Source organism: Oncorhynchus clarkii, chromosome 5, assembly GCF_045791955.1.
Source record: "Oncorhynchus clarkii lewisi isolate Uvic-CL-2024 chromosome 5, UVic_Ocla_1.0, whole genome shotgun sequence".
Classification (NCBI taxonomy): Eukaryota; Metazoa; Chordata; class Actinopteri; order Salmoniformes; family Salmonidae; genus Oncorhynchus; species Oncorhynchus clarkii.
Genome location: NC_092151.1, coordinates 23,073,797 through 23,100,272, shown reverse-complemented (window position 1 = coordinate 23,100,272; position 26,476 = coordinate 23,073,797). Strand labels below are relative to the sequence as shown.

Sequence of the window (26,476 nt, the reverse complement as noted above, 5' to 3'; positions counted from 1 at the left end):
AAGCAGCTGCCAGATTTTTTTTGCCAGGACACACTCATCTCAACTTCCATGTGTCAGTTGTTTTAGTCACTCTGCCCTACTCTTTTTTTTTGTGCTAGGTAAGTGTGTTCACTGTTCTATGTGCTCTCAGTTGTTTTGATTTAATTTCCAGACACTTCCACCCAACTGTGTGATTAGTCTGGTGGGCCAATGCGTCAAACTGGTCATAGGGAGCTGGGGTGCAGATGGTGGAGTTGTTTGGGGTAGAGAGGACAGTGGACTCAGTGGAGGACATCCCAGCCACTTGGCAGTGTTGGCACTGCTACTTCCCACATGATGGGTAAGTGGACATCTACTTATACAATCAGTCAATCAAAAGTCTATATTTGGCCTTTTTCTTTTTACATCAGCAGTTGTCACAGTGCTTTTACAGTAACCTGGCCTACACAAGGGGAACATGTGACACACTGCTCCTGCCATCTTCCTCCCTGTGTGATGACATATCCTGTTTAGGCACCTGGCCAAGTGCATGTGAGCTCTCGTGTCCCAAATACATACATACACACACACTTAGGAATGTTCCCCTTTTTTACCTGGTGGTGTGTCAGAGGTGAGTGATAATAAGCCAGTGTTTGAGAAGAGGTGTCTGGTGTGGGAGGACAACCATTACCTCCTACTCTCACCTAGCCCCTTACACTTAAACCACTAACCCCTAAGTTTCCAACAGGACCTGTGTGTTACAGGAGGAGTTGAAGGTGGAGCATGCCTCGAACCTGCGACGCACCCGGTGATCTACGGTATGATGGCTGACTTTGCAGTTCCTGTTACTTCAAAAACCGAGCGACGCCTTCATGTTCACCCACGAAGACATATCTCCCTTCGCCTCCCGCCGACCCCCGAGGGGCACCTTCAACACCTCCTCACCTTGACGACACACTGTGGCTGAATCTCAATAGTCTAGATAATAGCTTCCTCTGTCACTTTAGTGAGGACAATACTGTTCTGGTTACACTAGTATGTACAGAGGCCCTTGATCATCAAAAATGAACGCTTTTATGGAGGTTTTGTCTTTTATTTTGTGACACTGTTTTTACGGTCTTTTTGTTTGTATTGGCTGCACTAAACAAATTTCAATCAACTCTGTTGATATGGCGATTGCAACAGTTGTCAGTTGGTGTGACTAAAATACAATTTCATGTCTTATATATTTTCCATGCTTTTTCTTTTAAGAACTTTATCCTTGAGTGTTATACTTTCAGTAACAGCTACTTTGCTTTGGCTCTTATCACCCCATAGATTTGTATGAATAAAACGATAAATTAAAGTAATGCTATGTCTATGATCTGGTTTCTGAGTGGGATACTTTGCTGAGCCTACTTTCAACTGGCCTTTTGTATTTATTACGACTCCCCATTAGCTGCTGCAGAGGCAGCAGCTACTCTTTCTGGGGTCCAGCAAAATGCAGCTACTCTTTCTGGGGTCCAGCAAAATGAAGGCAGTTATAAACAATTAACAGATTTCAAAACACACTGTGTGCCCTCAGGCCACTGCTCTACTACCACATATCTACAACAAAATCCATGTGTGTGTGTATAGTGCGTATGTTATTGTGTGTGTGTCCGTACACAGTCCCCGCTGTTCCATAAGGTGTATTTTTATTTGACTTTTAAGTCTAACTTTACTGCTTGCATCAGTTACTTGATGTGGAATAGAGTTCCATTTAGTCATGACTCTATGTAGTACTGTGTGACTTCCATAGTCTGTTCTGGACTGGGGGACTGTGAAGAGACCTCTGGTGGCATGTCTTGTGGGGTATGCATGGGTGTCTGAGCTGTGTGCTAGTATTTTAAACCGACCGCTCGCTGCATTCAACATGTCAATACTTCTCACAAATACAAGTAGTAATGAAGTCTATCTCTCTACTAGGGCTTGTAGGACCTGTCTTGTTGATAGCGTTAAGGCAGAACCGTGCTTTATTATGGAAAGACCTCTCCTCATTTTAGCTACTGTTGTATCATTATGTTTTGACCATTACAGATTAGAATCCAGGGTTACTCCAAGCAGTTGTCTCCTCAACTTGCTCAATTTCCACCTTAATTATTACAATATTTTGTTCAGGTTTAGCGTTTAGTGAATGATTTGTCCCTACCAAATTAGACAGGACAACATGTGTTTGATGTCATTTTTAAACCTTAACCCCTAGTTCTGATTCAATCACAAAGGAATGAAGACCAAGAGCCTGTCTGGGGGGAAGCTGAAAATGTTGCCAAGGACCATTAGGCATGGCAAGTGCTTGTTGCTGCCTTATGCTCCCCAGAGGGCAAAGTACTGTACTTTCTATTGTCCTTGTCTCTAATGCTGAAAAACCTGTGTGTAACACGTCCTGTTGGATGAGCAAGGACTATCAGCTAAATTAAACGCAAATTCCAAAAGACTATAGTATGACCTACACACTGCTTTCATTATGGCAGTCATTGAGAAGGTCAGAGATCACTCACCTCTGCATACAGCGCAGGAAAACGTGTCCTTCAGAACCTGCTGCTGAAAGATTTTCTGGTGGAGGCTGGACATAGGCCACCACTGCAGGAAGCTAGTCAGCTGCAAAAAACACTTCCTCTATCTTGCTATAAACCCTCTTGAGGGAAAAGGTGTATTCCTCCCTGTGGAAGGATCAGACCCTTTTTTTAAATTTCCGCCCAAAATGACATACCCAAATCTAACCTGGAGAATATAACACATTCGATCTGGTAAAAGACAAAGAAAAAAATAACTTTTTTTGTATTTTTTTTGGACCATCATCTTTGAAATTCAAGAGAAAGGCCATAATGTATTATTCCAGCCCAGGTGCAATTTAGATTTTGACCACTAGATGGCAGCAGGGTATCTGCAACGATTTAGACTGATCCAATGAACCATTACATTTCTGTTCAAAATGTTGTATCAAGACAGCCCAAATGTGCCTAATTTGTTTATTAATAACTTTTCAAGTTCAAAACTGTGCACTCTACTCAAACAATAGCATGGTATTCTTTCACTGTAATAGCTACTGTAAATTGGACAGTGCAGTTAGATATCAGATATGTCTATGTCCTGGGAAATGTTCTTGTTACTTACGTACAACCTCATTCTAATCGCATTAGCCTACATTCGCTCAACTGTCCATGGGGGACCCACCAATCCTGAAGAAGTAATGGCTTAAAAGAGATTAAAACAAAAAATGAGATGCAGGGTAACAACTTCTGAATATCATGTCGTTGTAAATTAACAAAACAGCAATTTACTGCCACACATCAGCTTGGCAGCAAACTTGCACCTAAACCCAATTTCTTGCTCAACGCATGCTTCTTACATCTAAGTTCCATTGCCTTATCCACACCCCAACATATTAGTATTGATACAATCAAGTCTAGACCTTTGATGACATTGTATTTATTGACCATAGTTTTATGTTAATGTGCAGATAAATAATTTCCTTATAAAGCATGTGTACTTACAATAACCCTACTCTTTAATGAGTCTGGACTAATTACCTACATGACTCTATGAATAACTGATAGAAACCAGACATATCAATGGATATAAGAACACAAATAAAGAATCAAATGTATATTTTCTACAATTGGAAAACTATAAGGCAACAGTTGTCATCATTTTTGCCTCAATCTCCCCATGTCTTGGAGCATCAGATTAGAACAATGGGAACAGATCCTCCTGACATTTGTTGTTGGCCGTTTTAGCTACTCCACCCTTTGATGCTTGGAGCTCTTTAACTGGCTATTAACCCATAGTTGGGGCAGTGGTTGGGCGTGTCCACATTCCAGTGAGCATGCACATTACTCCTCTAAGACCCACTGCTACTGCAAGATCACAAGTAGTTTTGCGTAATTCGTAAGTAAGCTAGTAACCATATGTTTTTCCATGAGGAGGCACTGCAAGGGTCTTGGTGGTGGAGAGGCTACTGTCAGGGGAAGTCTTCCTACATCTAGTTTCAAGCTGTGGCCCTTGGAAACTGCACTTGACGAACTACTTACCCTGTGGTAGAACCACCAACACAACTCAAGTAGGGATACAAAACCTTTGTACAGTGGAGTACATTTATTTAGGAAATTATACTCACTTTTGCAGCACAATACATTATATGTATAGGATTGACTAGGGATAGCAGAAGGAGGATAAAAAACTATTTATGCTTGATCTGAAAATGGGGTCCGGAGGCTCCATACTGAGAGTGTGAGACAATTGTGGAGCCTCTGGAGGCTTGCAGATGCCAAATCGAGCTCTGTAAGGCGATACCATGCGCCTCAAAGACTCTTCATGGTCAATCAACATCTGCAGTGGCTGTAAAGCATTTACTGCAATGCCTCTGCAGGAGTCCGCATTTCTCATACTTCTTGTGCTTTGAGGAGCTGTCATACTGTATCCAATAAATTGTACTGTACTGCACCACTCGTAGTGATTCAGGGTTAATCGCTATAGCCATCCAGGTAATTACAAGCAACTGGCTAAACGAAAGACAAGACCTTACCTCTTCTAAAATGTTGGAGTCCGTTTCCGGGTGCTTTACTTAGTAGCTCAGCCAAGATAACATAAATTAAAAAGGCTACACCATTTTCCAACCTCAATCTCTATCCCGAATCTCCCCTTTGCCCCCCAGCAAAACTTTGCCCACATTTAGGCTATTGTTTATATGTGTATTTCACACTCTATTGAGCAAAAATTCGGAGTATAATGCTTGTATGGATGTCAACTAAATACATATTAATGTCATCGTTCTCAATCAACTGCATTACAATTGAAAACTACTTTGACTACCACCACCGATTTCTGTATGCTAGCTATGCTACCAGCTTATACGAACAGGAGTTAGCATTTAGCAGTCACTTTTTCTAAACCTGAAAAGGGACAACTTCTAAATGTTATGCAGCAAAAACAGCCAAATATCAAAATCTGATTTTAGTAACCCCATTGTGGGCCTGTTACAATACATCAATCATGACAGATTTGACAAATATCCACTTTATTGTATCAGATTTGTTAAATGTGCACCAATTCAGCATCCAGCATCAAACACATGGAAACCATGTGTTTTATGTGTTCAATACCATTGCATTTATTCCATTCCAGCCATTACTTTGAGCCCGTCATCCCAATCAAGATGCCACCGGCCTCCTGCGCCCAATACCTCCCCAAATTCTTTCCAGGAGTTCCAACTCATAAGAATGTTTTTATTTGTGAACATATTCTGATAGCCTTTTGTCAAAGTTGTCCATGTTTCTTGTCAAGGAAGTTGTCAAGGAAGTGAGTTTGTGTTTATACAATATGTACCTAAAGTTTCTTATTAGGAATTTTCAAATCTGATTTCTCTATATGTGGCCATTTTTGGAAATCAGTGGCAGTCGGTACCATTTAAGATTAGGAAGGACATTTTTTAATTTTTTATGAGCATCGCCTTATTTCTATTACAGCATATTGTAACGCATATTGTACAACAATATAACATCGATAGGTTTAGGCTACTATATGATACTCACATTTTCCCTATACACATCGTGAGGTTGCTACAACCTTAGCCAAGTTTACAACGTTTGTGTACAGGTCGAGATAAATTTGAGTAATCAGGTAACAGACAGCACACATTCAATACCGCCTTCCACACTCTAGCCTACATCTAGCTCTCACATTTTCCCTTTGTTTGTAGACTTCAGCGCACAACACATCAACTGTCTGTGACCAGGCGAAAAAACCTTTCCAAGCCAAACCATCATATCATAACCGTTAACCTCTACACATAGCCCACATCGTTGTCACCATATTAGCTAACATCATAGTAAACATAGCTAATAGAACTAACGCATTAGTAAACCCGCCACAATCATGCAGTACAGTGTACAGTCAGCAAGCAGTTTTAGCAGATACACCGGCGGGACCCGGTGGAAATAAATGAATACCTTGACTTGGAAGAGTTCCAGTGTTGGATAGACACAGTCAGCTAGCTAACATACTATCCCTCTCTGTTTGAGCCGAGTGCTAAACTAACGTTGGCTAGCTGCATTTGCTAGCAATGTAAGTGAAAGTGAAAAAAACACAAGGAAATATAGCTAGCTTTCTCTCTCTCTTGCTCTGCCATAATATTTGAAGAAATGTATTTGTTCAAAACTTTTCAACTATTTTCTTTCTCTCTCTTTGAGTCAACTACTCACCACATTTTATGCACTGCAGTGTTAGCTAGCTGTAGTTAATGCTTTCTGTACTTTCTGTAATTCTCTGATCCTTTGATTGAGTGGACAACATGTCAGTTCATGCTGCAAGAGTTCTGATAGGTTGGAGGACGTCCTCCGGGAAGTTGCCATAATTACCGTGTACATCTATGGAAGGGGGTGAGAACCATGAGCCTCCTAGATTTTGGATTTAAGTCAATGTACCCAGAGTGCTGTTGAGGCTACTGTAGACCTACATTGCAAAACAATGTGTTTTAATCAGTTATTTGGTGACATTCATATATTTAGTATAGTTTTATCTAAAAAGTATAACTTTTTCAATATTTTACAATTTTTATTTCATTCCTCCTCTGAGGAGCCTCCATTACCATTGGAAATTGTATTTCAGGGCCGGCCGTCAGTTAAAGTGCAGTACCGAAGCAAAACTGTAGGAGTATTCGAAACCGTGCATCAAGACCGGAACCCTGTCCCTTTGCCAGTTCTACATTTTTTTGTTGTTGTTGTTGGGGACCAAATAAAAATATTTTATAATCTTATTGATATGGACCCCAATATGACAGCACTACTGAGGAAATTAAAAAAAAGACTGGTTTTGTGTATGTGATTTGTCTAAAACGAATATATAGTAAATATTACGTCATGCAAACAAGGCCTATACTGTACATTATTTTGGTAACCCATAATGCAGTTTCTCATCGATGCACCAATGGGAGGAGAAGAGTGCTACACCCGGCTGGTCTGCGCCAATGGCTGAGTCCTTCAAAAGGAAGTAGGCTACGATCCAATCCGGCCAATTGTCTCGCCCTGATCCGAGAGCGAGATTCATTTATTTATTTGTTCGTAAACAAATCTGTATTTCTTGCAAAAAAAAACATTGGCAGTTAGCGTATAACTATTTTGCAAATATACGGTTAGCTAGATTTTAAAGAGACATCTTGCAATCTCTGTATACTGGCTTATAAAGTAGCTAGGTTCTGAAATGTAATGCTAAACTGCCTTTTCGCCTTCCCATCAAGAGCCGCTTTCCACCGGAAGCGCAGTTGAGATAGAAATCATTAGTACGGGACGTCTGGATGGAACAGCAAATTGGAATTTTATCTAGGAGTTTGTAGGGCACGTCTTGTGGCGAGTTTGGTAAAGCCACATATCCACAGTGGGCGCAGAGCTCTGGTCGAGGTATGTTATCACAATTGTCTAAACCTACCGTCTAAAATGCTTCAACAAAGCGCGACTCGTGGTTACACGGGCCCTTCGACGTTTTGATCGCAGTGGCTAGCTACATTATGCGATAGTATAAAAGATGTAGACAGTCGTGTTATTGTAGAGAGTATTGGGAATCCAGGCAGGCAGTGAGTGAGTGATTTTGATTTACGCTTGATCAGTGTTTTTTTTCTTCAATAGACTCGCTATTATGTTTGGTGTCTGTTTTGGTCATGCTAGTAGTAGATTCGATCTGTCAAACCACAAAGCTAGCTTGTGCGTGTAGCGAGGCAGTTTACTTGTTGCAGCAGTCGGGGATTATGCGTGGGGTTAGGTAATGATGGCTAGATTAACTAAATGTATCACACTGCTGGGTAATAATAGAGAAATTATTTGGTATTCGCCTCAAGGTTGCATGCCATAATTAGATTGAAATATGTTTATTTTAGAGATTTTTTAAAATTTAGATTTGTTTTATTAAATGTAGTTGATTATCCAGCTATCATAAGGTGTTATATTCAATCACTGGGCATCTCTTGGTTAATCAACCATGTTGTATTGGCAATACAATTATCTGAACCGGAATCTGACCCAGGAACCCCTCTTGTCCCCTCTCTGCTCCGCAGGCCCTTCAGCCCATGTGTGATGATGTTGTCATCTGTTTCGGCTGATCCAAGAGGTGGTCAGCAGCTCCCCGGCTCCACGTCGGTGGGTCCATGCCCTTCTCTCTCCCAGCTGTACCATGAACAACTGGCCACAGGGTGCAGAGAGACTAGCAAGGACCAGAGGAATGCTGCGGAGGATGGAGGACCTCTGGTGACTGTGACTATGTCTCACAGACCAGCAGAGAGCAGAGATGGAGATGGTAGTCTTGGGATGGACTCTGGTGTGAGAGAGAGACAGACTCCGGCAGAGCACAGGCAGAGGGCTTTGGGTTCAGTCTCCAGTTTGAGAGGTCCTGTCTATGGGACTGCAGGCTCTTCCGATTTCAGAAGAACAGAGACACAAGTGTCAGACCAGGTGGGGAATGTGTGTGGTGTTCTTAGTGCAGCGATCATCAACTAGATTCAGCCGTAGGACTATTTTATTATTATTTTTTGTGAGTGGGGGCGGCCGTAAAATAATTACAAATCCTTTTTAGACTGCAAATTAACCGCAATCTGTTGGACCTAACATATATGTTTGACTAAAACATAATCATTTCAAACCTGGTTTACGTTTGTGTATGATCACGTGTGTCTATATTATGCGTGGGAATACTTGGCAACATATTTATTAAATTGAAGCCACTTGGAGCTGATTTCCTAATGTTTTTACAGTCTTATGTCCAACAATAAAAATACCCCCCAAAAAAACGTAAAGGGCCAAATAAAACTTGGGCCGCCGGTTGGGGAACCCTGTCTTAGAGTATGCTTATGTTTCTGCATGTGTATCCAATGTCTGTGTATTGGATCGTGTGTAAATTTGTGCGTGGTCATTTTCAGGTCCAAGGCACCCAAAGAACCGGCAACAAAGGCAATGTCTGGGTTCATCCAAAACAACTAGGTAATGTACAATTGTTGTTATCAGTTTGTTGTGCATAGAAACTAAGGGGGTGCCAACCTGGCCATGCTCGTGATCATATCTGTAAATTGACAGTTGATAGCCGAATTGGATCGGAAGATACTCATGTTCAGAAAACACGGAAGTGTTGTAATATGCCTAGTTATTTTGTCAACATGTACTTATCAGTCTACAAGTTTAAAGACCAAAAAAACTTCATATTAGGCGTAGCGCTCGAAGGTGTGTGTCTGACTGTCTGTCCTTAACTTGCAGCGGGCAGACACATTTGCAGTCACTCAGTAAGAATGCGCCTCGGGGCCTCCCGAGTGGTGCAGTGGTCTGAGGCCCAGCATCGCAGTACTAGCTTTGCCAGTCGAGATTCTTTGTTCGAGTCCAGGCTCTGTTGCAGCCGGCCGTGACCGGGAGACCCATGAGGCGGCGCACAATTGGCACAGCGTCGTCCGGGTTAGAGGAAGGTTTGTCCGTCAGGGATGTCTTTGTCCCATGGCTCACTTACGGCAACTTCTGTGGTGGGCCGGGCGCTGTGCATGCTGTTTCCTCCAACACGTTGGTGCGGCTGGCTTCCGGGTTAAATGGGCATTGTGTCAATAAGCAGTGCGGCTTGGTTGGGTTGTGTTTCGGAGGACGTAGGCTCTCGACCTTCGCCTCTCCCGAGTCCATACGGGAGTTGCAGCGATGAGACAAGACTGTAACTACCAATTGGATACCACAAAATTTGGGAGAAAAAGTGGTAAAAAATATATAAAGATAATGCGCTTTGCCATTTTATATTTACCTACCCATTCACCGCTTGTTAGATAGGCTATTTTTCATATCTTTTTTTTTCACCTTTATTTAACCAGGTAGGCAAGTTGAGAACAAGTTCTCATTTACAATTGCGACTTGGCCAAGATAAAGCAAAGCAGTTCGACACACACAATGACACAGAGTTACACATGGAGTAAAACAAACATACAGTCAATAATACAGTAGAAACAAGTCTATATACGATGTGAGCAAATGAGGTGAGATCAGGGAGGTAAAGGAAAAAAAAGGTCATGGTGGCAAAGTAAATACAATATAGCAAGTAAAACACTGGAATGGTAGATTTGCAGTGGAAGAATGTGCTAGGTAGAAATAAAAATAATGGGGTGCAAAGGAGCTAAATAAATAAATAAAATAAATACAGTAGGGAAAAAGGTAGTTGTTTGGGCTAAATTATAGGTGGGCTATGTACAGGTGCAGTAATATGTGAGCTGCTCTGACAGCTGGTGCTTAAAGCTAGTGAGGGAGATAAGTGTTTCCAGTTTCAGAGATTTTTGTAGTTCGTTCCAGTCATTGGCAGCAGAAAACTGGAAGGAAAGGCGGCCAAAGGAGGTGTTGGCTTTGGGGATGACTAGTGAGATATACCTGCTGGAGCGCGTGCTACGGGTGGGTGTTGTTATCGTGACCAGTGAGCTGAGAAGGTGGAGCTTTACCTAGCATAGATTTATAGATGACCTGGAGCCAGTGGGTCTGGCGACGAATATGTAGCAAGGGCCAGCCGACTAGAGGGTACAGGTCGCAATGGTGGGTAGTATATGGGGCTTTGGTGACAAAACAGATGGCACTGTGATAGACTGCATCCAATTTGTTGAGTAGGGTATTGGAGGCTATTTTGTGAATGACATCGCCGAATTCGAGGATTGGTAGGATGGTCAGTTTTACAAGGGTATGTTTGGCAGCATGAGTGAAGGATGCTTTGTTGTGAAATAGGAAGCCAATTCTAGATTTAACTTTGGATTGGAGATGTTTGATGTGGGTCTGGAAGGAGAGTTTACAGTCTAACCAGACACCTAGGTATTTGTAGTTGTCCACGTATTCTAAGTCAGAGCCGTCCAGAGTAGTGATGTTGGACAGGCGGGCAGGTGCAGGCAGCGATCGGTTGAAGAGCATGCATTTAGTTTTACTTGTATTTAAGAGCAATTGGAGGCCACGGAAGGATTGTTGTATGGCATTGAAGCTTGTCTGGATGGTTGTTAACACAGTGTCTAAAGAAGGGCCAGAAGTATACAGAATGGTGTCGTCTGCGTAGACGTGGATCAGAGACTCACCAGCAGCAAGAGCGACATCATTGATGTATACAGAGAAGAGAGTCGGTCCAAGAATTGAACCCTGTGGCACCCCTATAGGGACTGCCAGAGGTCCGGACAGCAGACCCTCCGATTTGACACACTGAACTCTATCAGAGAAGTAGTTGGTGAACCAGGCGAGGCAATCATTTGAGAAACCAAGGCTGTCGAGTCTGCCAATGTGGTGATTGACAAAGTCGAAAGCCTTGGCCAGATCAATGAATACGGCTGCACAGTAATGTTTCTTATCGATGGCGGTTAAGATATCTTTAAGGACCTTGAGTGTGGCTGAGGTGCACCCATGACCAGCTCTGAAACCAGATTGCATAGCAGAGAGGGTATGGTGAGATTCGAAATGGTCGGTAATCTGTTTGTTGACTTGGCTTTCAAAGACCTTAGAAAGGCAGGGTAGGATAGATATAGGTCTGTAGCAGTTTGGGTCAAGTGTCCCCCCCTTTGAGGAGGGGGATGACCGTAGCTGCTTTCCAATCTTTGGGAATCTCAGATGACACGAAAGAGAGGTTGAACAGGCTAGTAATAGGGGTGGCAACAATTTTGGCAGATCATTTTAGAAAGGGTCCAGATTGTCTAGCCCGGCTGATTTGTAGGGGTCCAGATTTTGCAGCGCTTTCAGAACATCAGCTGACTGGATTTGGGAGAAGGAGAAATGGGGAAGGCTTGGGCAAGTTGCTGTGGCCACCCGTAGAAAAATGCTTATTGAAATTCTCAATTATAGTGGATTTATCAGTGGTGACAGTGTTTCCTATCTTCAGTGCAGTGGGCAGCTGGGAGGAGGTGTTCTTATTCTCCATGGACTTTACAGTGTCCCAGAACTTTTTTGAGTTAGTGTTGCAGGAAGCAAATTTCTGCTTGAAAAAGCTAGCCTTGGCTTTTCTAACTGCCTGTGTATAATGGTTTCTAGCTTCCCTGAAAAGCTGCATATCACGGGGGATGTTCGATGCTAATGCAGAACGCCATAGGATGTTTTTGTGTTAAGGGCAGTCAGGTCTGGGGAGAACCAAGGGCTATATATGTTCCTCACCAATTGATTTATCATAGTAGTAGGCTAACAGGAGGCAGCAGCAATCTAAATGATCAGACTGAAACGCGAGGAGAAGTGATCGGGTGAAATTATGAAAAGGTCTCCTTTAGCTGCCCAAACCTGACAATCAACCTCCCCAGTTCCAACTCACCCTATCTGTGACTGTGTTCTGTGCACAGAGCCTACCTCCCCTCCTCAGGTGTGCCCCTCTGATCCTACTCCCCCGGCTGGCCCCACGGGAGAGCAGCTGGGGACCCTGAAGCGCTGCCTGGAAGCCCACCAGGCAGAGATGAAGCGGCTGCTGACGGGCTCCCTCGGCTCCCTGTGCCAGCGTCTGGAGGTGGTGGAGAGGAGGATGGAGCAGCTCTGTGAGCAGGGCACCACACATGGCAACAGCCTGGCTCTGCTCAGGATCCAGGTGGGCCAGCTGGCAAGAGGGATGACTGCTGCTGTCGCCAAACAGGACCTGTCACCTCTCCATGGTCTGGGTGAGTTGAAGTTGACGCACTAAAGATTAGAAGGCGCCACGCTGAAATGTGTGTGCATGCCTCCCTGCTACATTTTATTAAGTCATTTAAAAAAGGAGCAAAGTTTAATGTTTTGGATGGATTATGGATTATATACCGTTGAAGTCAGAAGTTTACGTACACTTAGGTTGGAGTTCTTGAAACTCGTTTTTCAACCACTCCACAAATTTCTTGTTAACAAACTATAGTTTTGGCAAGTCGGTTAGGACATCTACTTTGTCCATGACACAAGTCATTTTTCCAACATCTGTTTACAGACAGATTAATTAACTGTATCACAATTCCATTGGGTCAGAAGTTTACATACACTAAGTTGACTGTGCCTTTTAACAGCTTGGAAAATTCCATAAAATGATGTCATGGCTTTAGAAGCTTCTGATAGGCTAATTGACATAATTTGAGTCAATTGGAGGTGTACCTGTGGATGTATTTCAAGGCCTAAAAAGTATAGACCTCCACAAGTCTGGTTTATCCTTGGGAGCAATTTCCAAACGCCTGAAGGTACCACGTTCATCTGTACAAGCAATCGTACGCAAGTATAAACACCATTGGACCACGCAGTCATACCGCTCAGGAAGGAGACACGTTCTGTCTCCTAGAGATGAACGTACTTTGGTGTGAAAAGTGCAAATCAATCCCAGAACAGCAGCAAGGGACCTTGTGAAGATGCTGGAGGAAACGGGTACAAAAGTATCTATATCCACAGTAAAACGAGTCCTATATCGACAACCTGAAAGGCCGCTCAGCAAGGAAGAAGCTACGGCTCCAAAACTGCCATAAAAAAGCCAGACTACAGTTTGCAACTGCACATGGGGACAAAGATCGTACTTTTTGGAGAAATGTCCTCTGGTCTGATGAAACAAAATTATAACTTGTTGACCATAATGACCATCATTATGTTTGGAGGAAAAAGGGGGAAGCTTGCAAGCCGAAGAACACCATCCCAACCATGAAGCACGGGGGTGGCAGAATCATGTTGTGGGGGTGCTTTGCTGCAGGAGGGGCTGGTGCACTTCACAAAATAGATGGCTTCATGAGGGAGGAAAATTGTGGTTATATTGAAGCAACATCTCCGGACATCAGTCAGGAAGTTAAAGTTTGGTTGCAAATTGGTCTTCTAAATGGACAATGACCCCAAGTATACTTCCAAAGTTGTGGCAAAATAGCTTAAGGACAGCAAAGTAAAGGTTGACCTCAATCATATAGAAAATGTGTGGGCAGAATTGAAAAAGCATGTGCGAGCAAGGAGGCCTACAAACCTGACTCAGTTACACCATCTCTGTCAGAAGGAATGGGCCAGAATTCACCCAACTTATTGTGGGAAGCTTGTGGAAGGCTACCCAAAACGTTTGACCCAAGTTAAACAATTTAAAGGCAATGCTACCAAATACTAATTGAGTGTATGTAAACTTCTGACCCACTGGGAATATGATGGGAAAAAATAAAAGCTGAAATAAATAATTCACTCTACTATTATTCTGACATTTCAGTGGTGATCCTAACTGACCTTAGACAGGGAATTTTTACTAGGATTAAATACAGGAATTGTGAAACTGAGTTTAAATATATTTGTCTAAGGTGTATGTAAACTTCCGACTTCAACTGTATACACACATACATGTATATATATATATACACATACATACATGTATGTGTGTATATATATATACACACATACATACATATGTGTGTGTATACAGTTGAAGTCTGAGGTTTACATACACAAAATATTTTTGGCTAAGGTGTATGTGTGTACACACACTTAATGTCCAACATTTTGGGGTCACTTAGAAATTTCTTTGTTTTGGAAAGAAAAGCACTTTTTTTTTTTTTTAAATAACAGCATTTTGATCAGAAATGCAGTGTAGACTTTGTTAATGACTATTGTAGTTGGAAACGGCTGATTTTTTAATGGAATATCTACATAGCCTTTATCAGCCACCATCACTCCTGTGTTCCAATGGCACGTTGTGTTAGGTAATCCAAGTTTATCATTTTAAAAGGCTAATTGATCATCAGAAAACCCTTTTGAGATTGTTAGCACAGCTTAAAACTGTTGTGCAGATTTTTAAAAAAGCACTAAAACTGGCCTCCTTTAGACTAGTTGAGTATCTGGAGCATCAGCATTTGTGGGTTCGATTACAGGCTCAAAATGTCCAGAAACAAAGAACTTTCTTCTGAAACTCGTCAGTCTGTTCTTGTTCTGAGAAATGAAGGCTATTCCATGCGAGAAATTGCCAAGAAACTGAAGATCTCGTACAACGCTGTGTACTCCTCCCTTCACAGAACAGCGCAAACAGGCTCTAACCAGAATAGAAAGATTAATGGGAGGTCCTGGTGCACAACTGAGCAAGATGACCAGTACATTAGGTGTCTAGTTTGAGAAACAGACGCCTCACAAGTCCTCAACTGGAACCTTCATTAAGTAATACCCGCAAAACACCCGTCTCAATGTCAACAGTGAAGAGGCGACTCTGGGATGCTGGCCTTCTAGGCAGAGTTCCTCTATCCAGTGTCTGTTCTTTTGCCCGTCTTAATCTTTTCTTTTTATTGGCCAGTTTGAGATATGGCTTTTTCTTTGCAACTCTGCCTAGAAGGCCAGCATCCCGGAGTCGCCTCTTCACTGTTGCTGTTGAGACGTGTGTTTTGCGGGTACTATTTAATGAAGCTGTCAATTTCAGAAGAAAGGTCTTTGTTTCTGGCCATTTTGAGCCTGTAGTCAGACCCACAAATGCTGATGCTCTAGACACTCAACTAGTCTAAAGAAGGCCAGTTTTATTGCTTCTTTAATCAGTTTTCAGCTGTACTAACATAATTGCAAATCGGGTTTCTAATGATCAATTGGCCTTTTAAAATGATAAACTTGGATTAGCTAACACAACATGCCATTGAAAAACTGGAGTGATGGTTGCTGATAATGGGCCTCTGTAGGTATTCCATAAAAATCACTGTTTCCAGCTATAATTGTTTGTTGTAAATGACTGTCTGCACTGTGTTTTTAATGGACAAAACATATGCTTTTCTTTCAAAAACAAGGACATTTCTGAGTGACGCCAAACATGGGGGCCGCGGGCTGCCAGTGTTTAACTACTTGATTGAAGATTATTTTGTTGGTAAGTAATGTTTCTTGTGTTGTACAGGAAAGGAACCAATAGTGCTGAAAGAAGAGGACTTCACCAAGTTGTTACCACACAGTCCTAACCCTTTGCGCAATATGGGCTCCTCAGGAGCAGACTTAGACAAGGGGAGTGTCACTGGATGTCAATGGATGATGACGACGACATTTTCACCCAACCACAGTCCGGCCCCGAGCCGTGACCACAAAGAGGGGTTAGGTGGGAAAATGAAAAGAACAGCGTCAGGCCGGTCCGTATCCTCCATGGGAAAAGCTCCCTCTAAGTCGGTCACTGAGGGGTGCAAACAAGGGAACTACTCCCCTGTGTCGGACTTTGAAGATCTGGACATGGAGCTGGCGGCCGAGAAGGGGCGGGACGCTCTTAACTGGTTGGTCAATTCTGCCCTGGCAGACACAGAGTCTAGTGACAGCCAGGAAGTGCCCCTTCCATCCCCTTCTCAGAAGGCACAATCTGGGAACAGGAGAGAGAGTATAGAGACCCATCCACTCTCTCCTCATGTACACTTCCCCACTGAATCCCAAGGCCTGTCCAAAAGCACTGAGGTCCATAAGTGTCCACTTACGGGTAAGGGTAGGACTATGGCTGCATTTCCTGAGGGGGTACAGTTGAGCCCTATAGGAGCTTTCTCTCTGTCGCCACATTCCGTTGAAGTTGTAAGGTCATCTAGGCCTGAGCACACGGGAAGAATAGCTCCTGCTTCAACTAACATCCAACTTAGGATCACCAGCCCACCTCGCACTGACCACACGGCCTACACTCAGTTCTCCAAAGAGGCAGAGAAAGACCAGAAGCCTGAGAGGAAGAGGCGGAACAAGAGGGAAGCGAAGGCACACTCGGTCGATGAGTTTAACTCTTCCGCCACTAAGTCCGTCAAGAGTAGCTTCTCCGCTCAGATACAGGACCAACCACAGGTTGGTGTGGGCAGGGAGGCAGCCGAGGAGAGGCAGCAGAGTCAACAACACAAGCAGACTCTAAACTTTACAATACCTCATCAGCAACACAATCCATTGTCCCACACCCAGCTGAAGTCTCCAGATGGAGCATCATCACTATCAGGTTCAGTCTTTGCACCCTCTTCCTGGTCCCCTCTGTCCTCCCCACCCATGTCTGGCTACGTGGACCCTCAGAAGGGCAAACAAGCCACGGATCGATCCTTCCTGCACTTCCACTCTTCCAGCCCCTCTCTAGACTCCTCCGTAGCCTCCAAGCTCTCCTCTCCCCGAAATGGCTCTTCTAAATCTCTCATGGTTGGTGTTAGATCCATCCACCCCCAAGGCCAGGCCCTCCTACTCCAGCTGTCGGACACAGCCAGCCAGCTTGTACCTTCCAGCCCATCCCCGGAGCTCCCCTCACCCCCGGATGGTGGTCAAAGTAGAAGGGGGAACATCCCGTGCGTCTTCAACTCCAAGCTCAAGAACCACTGGAATAAGGACCGGTCCTCCTGTAAGAAGAGGCCCCTGAAAGGCGTTCGCAGCACTAGTGGTGCTCTAGCCATGTCTCTCCCGGAGCTGGAGGAGGAGACGTCGCAGCACCACTGGCAGCCCCTGGTGATTCTGGGCAGCCCAGTCTTGCCTCTGTCCCCCCTGCAGCTAGGGCCCCTAGCCCAGACCTTCTCCTCTTTATGCTGTAGCAGCAAGGCCCTGGACAGAGACTCTTCTACCCTGCAGCACGGCCTCTTCCATGCCACAGGCCAGTTCCCCATGTCCCTCTTCAGCCAGATGGGCTTCTCCAAGTTCTCCAAGGCGGGTCTGAGCACCGTGCTGGCTGCATCCTCCCCCGCCTCCTTCCGCCACTGGTTCAGACACAAGTGCCCCATGCCCCTCATGAGGTTGTCGGCCACAGCGGTGGAGACGGTGATGTGTCAGATTATAGAGTCACAGAAGAAGTACATGTATCCTCCCCTCAAGGACTACACAGGCCCTCCTGGCCTGGACAATGACCACAGGTCAGTATTGATAGGCATTTTCATGTGCTAAGAGCCGTTTTCATAAGCAATATGTTAATAGAGAGAATAAATATTTACTTATTATAGTAAACATTTGAAGATATTCTGCTGATTTCTTGTTTGCTTGCTTGTTGGTTTGTAATTGCAGTTATGCTCAATCGTGCAGTCAAGAAGCTACCTCTGTCAGAATGTCTAGCACAGCAAGGTGAGCAGATGTCTAGACATGGCACTATTGAATGTCCATGAAATGCAATGTAATAATTGATTGGCAAACGAATATGGGCTGGCTACATTACATCTGTTACTGCTGTTGTCAGTGGCATCTCAAAGGATAAACAGCATGTATAAGTGATGCACAACCTATGCCTATTATTGAATATCATCACGAACTATGTGTCTCCATTCTGTTTTCTGCCCAGCAGTACGTCTCTCACCTTCTCACCGACAAGGCGACGTTGGGTCAGACTCCCCCCAGAGCGGGCCCTTTCCAGCCCCAAGACCAGTCATAGCCACAGCCCCAAGACCATGCGTCTGGATAACCAGCCCGAGCCTGTGCCCAGCTTTGCCATCGCCAGTGCCAACGTCAAATACCCTGGTCTGCATGGCCGCAGCCCAACCAGAGAGGTGAGCCTGGCATGTACAGTAACTTTGTCTTAGAATGGACTTTGACTAGACAGGGATGGGCAACTTTGATGGGTGTGGGGGCCACACTCACGAGGGGCCGCATTTGCTTGCGGGTGTCTCTCACACTCTGCATGGCATGCACATGCTGGCCAATCACAAGCATCCCTGGTTAGAGCGCACATTTAGATGCTGGTGAGGAGAGAAAGGGCTTCACCAAAGACAGTACAGTATGAGGTTTAGCAACTGTGGCTTTACCTCAGTGTGTCCGGTGCTGCTAGTGCTAACAAGAATGTCAATTTGGTGCCAAGAAGGGCGCATCTTCAGTGCTATGGCAGTATTTCGGTACATGCAAACCTCAAACTGTCTGAGTTGTCTCGACAATTGATTTAATAATTTGAAGAATAACCATCCACTACTTTATGATGATTGAATAGTAAAAAAAGCACCCGACAGCAGCAAAGCCCCTCAGCCACAACCAGCCGCCTACGTGAAACATGCATTGGTTGATGATGCGTTTTCAAGTGTAACACCCTACAAAAAAACACCCCGCATAGAAGTCCGAGGCTATCAGAGAGCCAAAGACATGGTTCCTATTTACACAGTCAGCAAAGATGGCTTCAAGAAGATGATTAACAAGCTGGATAAGAAGTATACATATTTCTCCCAAATCACCATCCCAACACTGTATATCAAAATTAAGGGAGGAGTTTAAACATGTCACATTGAATGACTGGAACAGACGCCAATGTTTTGGACACAGACTGCACCTTGCAATCAGTAGGCTACGTGTTTCAATTTTTTAAAGGCACTTTGACTTATAATAATGTTTCAGCCTATTTATACATAATTACACAATCATTAGATTCATATTCCATCTGCAGCCCATGGCTGCTTGAATAAATAATTAACTTAATTAAGAACTCGTATTGGGAAATAGGAACTCATAATGTTATTCATGAATGAATCAATAATATATTTTGGCTTGTTAATATGTAGGCATTATAATCCCATCTTTTATCATATGTAGCCTATAACAATGTTGGGAAAGATGAGTTTCATTTGGTTTTGTGTTCAGTTAGCACAGTGTTAATTCACATGATCTCATGTTAGAAGTGATGTTCTCTACCCAGACAGTTGTTTTAACCATGTCTGATGGAATTACCAAGTTTTCACCCACTTGTTGCAATTCATAATAGAAATTGTAATATCTGGCCCAAAAATCGCAATGATATATTTTGTCCAAATCGTGCAGCCCTAGAAAAAAACATTTACGTTTTAAGTTTTAAAGCAAGTTTGCTGCAATTCTACTCATTTTGCCATGGGGCGGATAGGAAAATTAGCTGTTTTACAGCCAATTTCCTGCAGTTCTACACATTTTGTCATAAGGTGGGGAGAAATGTTTGCAATTTTTAATGATATATGTAGCGGTATAAGGTACTGCGTCTCAGTGCTAGAGGCGTCTGGTTCAAATCCAGGCTGTATCACAACCGACTGTGATTGGGAGCCCCATAGGGCGGCGCACAATTGGCCCAGCGTCATTCAGGTTTGGCCGGTGTAGGCCATCATTGTAAATAAGAATTTGTTCTTAACTGACTTGCCTAGTTATATAGAACAATTAATGTAATTGTCTCAACTAATTGTAACTCAACTAAATGTTACCAATTGTGTTTTACCGGAGTTGTGTAGCCTACCGGAGTGGATGCAACTCCCATCCAACAGCTGATTGGGGTTTTCAATCATTCAGATTTGATTTAGTTGTTTAGGTTCACTATAAGAAATCGTTTTGGTAGTTTTTGCTTTAAACGGTCAGTGTATTTGGTCATTGTTACATGAACAGGGTAATTTTATAAATGACAGCAATACTTTTTTGGAGCTGTGCATGGTCACATTAATTGGTTGGAGTGAAAAACTCTCCTTAAAATTCCAATCGGTCTAAACCATTTGCTATTGAGACTGGGTAAAATCCAAAGCTGCAGTATACTAATTGGCTAAATGCCATTCTAATTTCTAAAGATTAGTATTGTCATTGTGTCAACTCAACATTTTATCTGCAAAAATGACAAATTGGTGGTTTTCCGATTTAAAAAAAAGTAGGGGGACAAAAAGCATAGGTACCGGAGCTGCCCTATGGTTCAGCTCAGGTACCTACACACACACACACACCATTTACATTGAGGAACACACACACACACACTGAGGGCCACTCAGCTTAGAGAAGAAATCCAAAGCTCAGACAGATCCAGCTCAGAGGCCCAGCTCCTGAGCTCCCATCAGCAGCAGATATAAATGGAAAATGAATGTGTTTATGCAAAAGAATGCATGTAATTGTATTGAATTGATCCAAATCACATAAATTCATTCCCCTAATCAAACCAAATTGTTCCAAATGAAAATGTTTGCTATTGGAGCCCATGTATATAGATGCATATGAAAGAAGAGATGCACATCCCTAGACACCATTCTTCCACAATAATTTCCAGAATTTGGTGTTTTGTTGATGGTGGTGGAAAACACTGTCTCAGGCGCCACTCCAGAATCTCCCATAAGTGTTAATTTGGGTTGAAATCTGCTGACTGAGACAGCCAATGCATATGGTTATCATCGTTTTCATTCTCATCAAACCATTCAATGACCACTCGTGCCCTGTGGATGGGGGCATTGTCAACCTATGGGGGCCAAAATAATGGCCCGCACAGAATTTGTTGTTGATTACTTAACTCAGGAACCACACTTGTGTGGAAGCACCTGCTTTCAATATACTTTGTATCCATTTACTCAAGTGTTTCCTTTATTTTGGCAGTTACCTGTAGGTGTGGCTCTCAATCCTTACAATTTATAGGGATCATACACAACGAACGTTCCACCCAGATTTGAGCAATTTAGCTAATTCTTAGTTGCAGTCTCTGCAGTCTTTTTCAAGGAAGCACCTCTTCCATTGTCTGAACACAAACTCTTGCAATCCAGCTAGTTGTACCGCTCCCTTGTGACTTCTTTGCTATATTATTAAAATACAATTATTTTCTGGTTCTGATCTTGCTCACTTTTTCTTTATTTTGTTCTGTAGGGTGGTCTGTATGATGCGAGTGTGGGAACCCAGCCATGCCAGCGCTCCAAGAGGGTATCCCAGATCCGCATTCGGAAGACTGTTCCCAAACCAGACAACAACCTCACTCCCATGGGCCTGCCCAAACCAAAGAGGTAAGTTAAACTCAGTAACTAACAAAACAATGGGATTATTGAAATACCACAGCTCATGTGATCACACAGAGTGCCAACTGTGTTTTACATGGTTTTTTGCGTACATCCCATCAGACTGAAGAAGAAGGAGTTCAGCTTGGAGGAGATTTACACCAACAAGAATTACAAATCACCCACTCCCAACAGGTCAGCCATCATCATTTTTATTATTCAAACTGTACCTCAAGTTGGAGAATGACAATTGACAGTATATTGAGACCGCTTGTTGTTAGTCAATAGGCTATTAAAATAGGCATAGGCAATTCCAAGTTAACAGAATTACGCTGAGGCTCAGATTTTTCACTTTAAAATGTATGCCAAACAAAAACCATTGATTTCAAAGTTTAACAAACCATACACCTCTATGCACAATGACTACTTTGAACAATTTATACAGTAAATAAAAAAACATTAACTGTAAAAACTGTGCAGATACAAAGTTTGGTAACAGTTACTGTAAAATTTCCCTGAGTTTTATTCTGTTACCAAACTTTGTATCTGCACAGTTCTTCCTGTAAATGTGTTTTTGTAACATTTTCTGGGGAAATTGTTAAAAGTAGTCCTTGTACATACAGTGCCTTGCGAAAGTATTCGGCCCCCTTGAACTTTGTGACCTTTTGCCACATTTCAAGCTTCAAACATAAAGATATAAAACTGTATTTTTTCGTGAAGAATCAACAACAAGTGGGACACAATCATGAAGTGGAACGACATTTATTGGATATTTCAAACTTTTTTAACAAATCAAAAACTGAAAAATTGGGCGTGCAAAATTATTCAGCCCCCTTAAGTTAATACTTTGTAGCGTCACCTTTTGCTGCGATTACAGCTGTAAGTCGCTTGGGGTATATGTCTATCAGTTTTGCACATCGAGAGACTGAAATGTTTTCCCATTCCTCCTTGCAAAACAGCTCGAGCTCAGTGAGGTTGGATGGAGAGCATTTGTGAACAGCAGTTTTCAGTTCTTTCCACAGATTCTCGATTGGATTCAGGTCTGGACTTTGACTTGGCCATTCTAACACCTGGATATGTTTATTTTTGAACCATTCCATTGTAGATTTTGCTTTATGTTTTGGATCATTGTCTTGTTGGAAGACAAATCTCCGTCCCAGTCTCAGGTCTTTTGCAGACTCCATCAGGTTTTCTTCCAGAATGGTCCTGTATTTGGCTCCATCCATCTTCCCATCAATTTTAACCATCTTCCCTGTCCCTGCTGAAGAAAAGCAGGCCCAAACCATGATGCTGCCACCACCATGTTTGACAGTGGGGATGGTGTGTTCAGCTGTGTTGCTTTTACGCCAAACATAACGTCTTGCATTGTTGCCAAAAAGTTCAATTTTGGTTTCATCTGACCAGAACACCTTCTTCCACATGTTTGGTGTGTCTCCCAGGTGGCTTGTGGCAAACTTTAAACTACACTTTTTATGGATATCTTTAAGAAATGGCTTTCTTGCCACTTCCATAAAGGCCAGATTTGTGCAATATACGACTGATTGTTGTCCTATGGACAGAGTCTCCCACCTCAGCTGTAGATCTCTGCAGTTCATCCAGAGTGATCATGGGCCTCTTGGCTGCATCTCTGATCAGTCTTCTCCTTGTATGAGCTGAAAGTTTAGAGGGACGGCCAGGTCTTGGTAGATTTGCAGTGGTCTGATACTCCTTCCATTTCAATATTATTGCTTGCACAGTGCTCCTTGGGATGTTTAAAGCTTGGGAAATCTTTTTGTATCCAAATCCGGCTTTAAACTTCTTCACAACAGTATCTCGGACCTGCCTGGTGTGTTCCTTGTTCTTCATTATGCTCTCTGCGCTTTTAACGGACCTCTGAGACTATCACAGTGCAGGTGCATTTATACGGAGACTTGATTACACACAGGTGGATTGTATTTATCATCATTAGTCATTTAGGTCAACATTGGATCATTCAGAGATCCTCACTGAACTTCTGGAGAGAGTTTGCTGCACTGAAAGTAAAGGGGCTGAATAATTTTGCACGCCCAATTTTTCAGTTTTTGATTTGTTAAAAAAGTTTGAAATATCCAATAAATGTCGTTCCACTTCATGATTGTGTCCCACTTGTTGTTGATTCTTCACAAAAAAATACAGTTTTATATCTTTATGTTTGAAGCCTGAAATGTGGCAAAAGGTAGCAAAGTTCAAGGGGGCCGAATACTTTCGCAAGGCACTGTAGTTGAATGGTTTATTAAACTTTGATTTCAATGGTTTTTGTTTGGTATACATTTTAATGTGGAAAAATCTTGATCTCAGTGTAATTTCCGCTTTAATATTGTTCATCATATGGTTTACCATTTTGTTTAGTGCGTGGTATTGCTTAGCAGTTAACTGACATTTCTGTTATTTAAATTTTTTAAACAACTTATTGACTAATGTTGGTTGTTCTTTGAATTCCATTTCGGTCTTTTTTTTGTGAGCTTGTAGTTTAGCGCAGAAAACATGGTAATTAACTACAATGACCATAATCCATTATGCACCTACTTGTTCGGTCTGTGTAGCTTTTACGCATGTTATGTAAAAGAGACAGAAAAATGGGTCATCATGAGGGGAGCAGTTGTGAGGTATCTCTACCTGAAAATACTTGATCTTAGTGATTGATAGTTTGTATTCAGCAGTCATACCAGAATGCCTTATTTACTTTGAAGAACTTCTAAAATAGTGATTTTGTCAGACAGCAGCTCTATAGAGATGGCTTATAATGAAATAATAACTAAAACAAATGTAATACACAACTGATTTTTTTTTTTTTAAGTAATGTCAATATATTCTGATTTAAGTGATAAGCAGTAATGGGCAGTCACTACCATCATGGGACTTTTATTAATTGTTTTATTCTGTGTTAAAGCATTCGACACATATAATGCATAGTGCATTTAATGTTTTTTTTTTTTTTAAATAACAGGAATCGAAAACAGTAATTTATTTTTTAATAATCGAAACTGGACCGACCTCAAAAAAGCACTTCACTCAGCACTAGTATATGGTTTATCATATTGTCTAGTATATGGTTTATCATATTGTCTAGTATATGGTTTATCATATTGTCTAGTATATGGTTTATCATATTGTCTAGTATATGGTTTATCATATTGTCTAGTATATGGTTTATCATATTGTCTAGTATATGGTTTATCATATTGTCTAGTATATGGTTTATCATATTGTCTAGTATATGGTTTATCATATTGTCTAGTATATGGTTTATCATATTGTCTAGTATATGGTTTATCATATTGTCTAGTATTTGGTTTATCATATTGTCTAGTATTATGGTTTATCATATTGTCTAGTATATGGTTTAGTATATGGTTTATCATATTGTCTAGTATATGGTTTAGTATATGGTTTATCATATTGTCTAGTATTATGGTTTAGTATATGGTTTATCATATTGTCTAGTATTATGGTTTAGTATATGGTTTATCATATTGTCTATTATATGGTTTATCATATTGTCTAGTATTATGGTTTATCATATTGTCTAGTATTATGGTTTATCATATTGTCTAGTATTATGGTTTAGTATATTGTCTAGTATTATGGTTTATCATATTGTCTAGTATTATGGTTTATCATATTGTCTAGTATTATGGTTTATCATATTGTCTAGTATTATGGTTTATCATTGTCTAGTATTATGGTTTATCATATTGTCTAGTATTATGGTTTATCATATTGTCTAGTATATGGTTTATCATATTGTCTAGTATATGGTTTAGTATATGGTTTATCATATTGTCTAGTATATGGTTTAGTATATGGTTTATCATATTGTCTAGTATTATGGTTTAGTATATGGTTTATCATATTTTCTACTATTATGGTTTAGTATATGGTTTATCATATTGTCTAGTATTATGGTTTAGTATATGGTTTATCATATTGTCTATTATATGGTTTATCATATTGTCTAGTATTATGGTTTATCATATTGTCTAGTATTATGGTTTATCATATTGTCTAGTATTATGGTTTATCATATTGTCTAGTATTATGGTTTAGTATATTGTCTAGTATTATGGTTTATCATATTGTCTAGTATTATGGTTTATCATATTGTCTAGTATTATGGTTTATCATATTGTCTAGTATTATGGTTTATCATATTGTCTAGTATTATGGTTTATCATATTGTCTAGTATTATGGTTTATCATATTGTCTAGTATTATGGTTTAGTATATGGTTTATCATATTGTCTAGTATATGGTTTGTCATTGTTTTCCCATACCAGGAGCCTGGAGACCATCTTCGAGGAGCCCAAGGAGAAGAACGGATCTCTGGTCTGCATTGGCCACCAGAAGAGGAAGCGTGTACTGGACTTCCCCGACTTCACATTGCCGCGCAAACGCAAAGTCCGGGCCAACATGGCTCCCCTGCGCGTAAAGGGCCCCAGGGGGCGTAGTCGGCGGGGGAGGCCTGACGATGCCGACCTGGATGTCATGCTCATCGAGAGGCTGAGCGAGCTGGAAGACTTCTTCACCCGCCAAGGCCTGGAGGACTGAGCAGTCCCACAATACCCCCTATTTCACATCCAAATACAAACTCTCACAAATGGTACCCTATTCATCATAGTGCTCTACTTTTGACCCAAGCCCATCGGGTCAAAGTAGCATATTATAGAGTGAACAAGTTATCATTTGTGACATGCTACACACATGCATTGCATACGGTTCATCATTCTCAGTTTTTGGACAGCTTGTTTTGTAAATTGATTGGGCTTATGAAACTGGATTTTAATAATTAGAGCATGTTAAGAGATTTCTATGATCGTGTTAGGTTTTTCTACTTCGGGGCCGCTGAAATGCCCATTCAGATGATTTGTTTTAGAACTGGCAGACTTTGAAGTGCTAGAAAAAATGGACTTAATGTGTGCCTTTTCTCAATCCAGAAAAGACAGG

General features: G+C 41.9%; 1 protein-coding gene across 1 annotated transcript in view; it reads left to right on the top strand.

The window, feature by feature from the left end:
- Positions 1 to 26,236, top strand: part of LOC139409658 (uncharacterized) — a 28,521-nt gene extending 2,285 nt beyond the window's left edge. The window contains exons 2-10 of the mRNA XM_071155076.1: positions 8,024 to 8,417; positions 8,882 to 8,942; positions 12,272 to 12,580; positions 15,760 to 17,701; positions 17,850 to 17,906; positions 18,121 to 18,325; positions 21,390 to 21,523; positions 21,638 to 21,709; positions 25,810 to 26,236. Coding sequence (XP_071011177.1) covers positions 8,024 to 8,417; positions 8,882 to 8,942; positions 12,272 to 12,580; positions 15,760 to 17,701; positions 17,850 to 17,906; positions 18,121 to 18,325; positions 21,390 to 21,523; positions 21,638 to 21,709; positions 25,810 to 26,080 — 3,445 coding nt within the window. The 3' untranslated portion in view covers positions 26,081 to 26,236. The remainder of the gene's footprint in view (positions 1 to 8,023; positions 8,418 to 8,881; positions 8,943 to 12,271; positions 12,581 to 15,759; positions 17,702 to 17,849; positions 17,907 to 18,120; positions 18,326 to 21,389; positions 21,524 to 21,637; positions 21,710 to 25,809) is intronic.
- Positions 26,237 to 26,476: the final 240 nt, after the last annotated feature.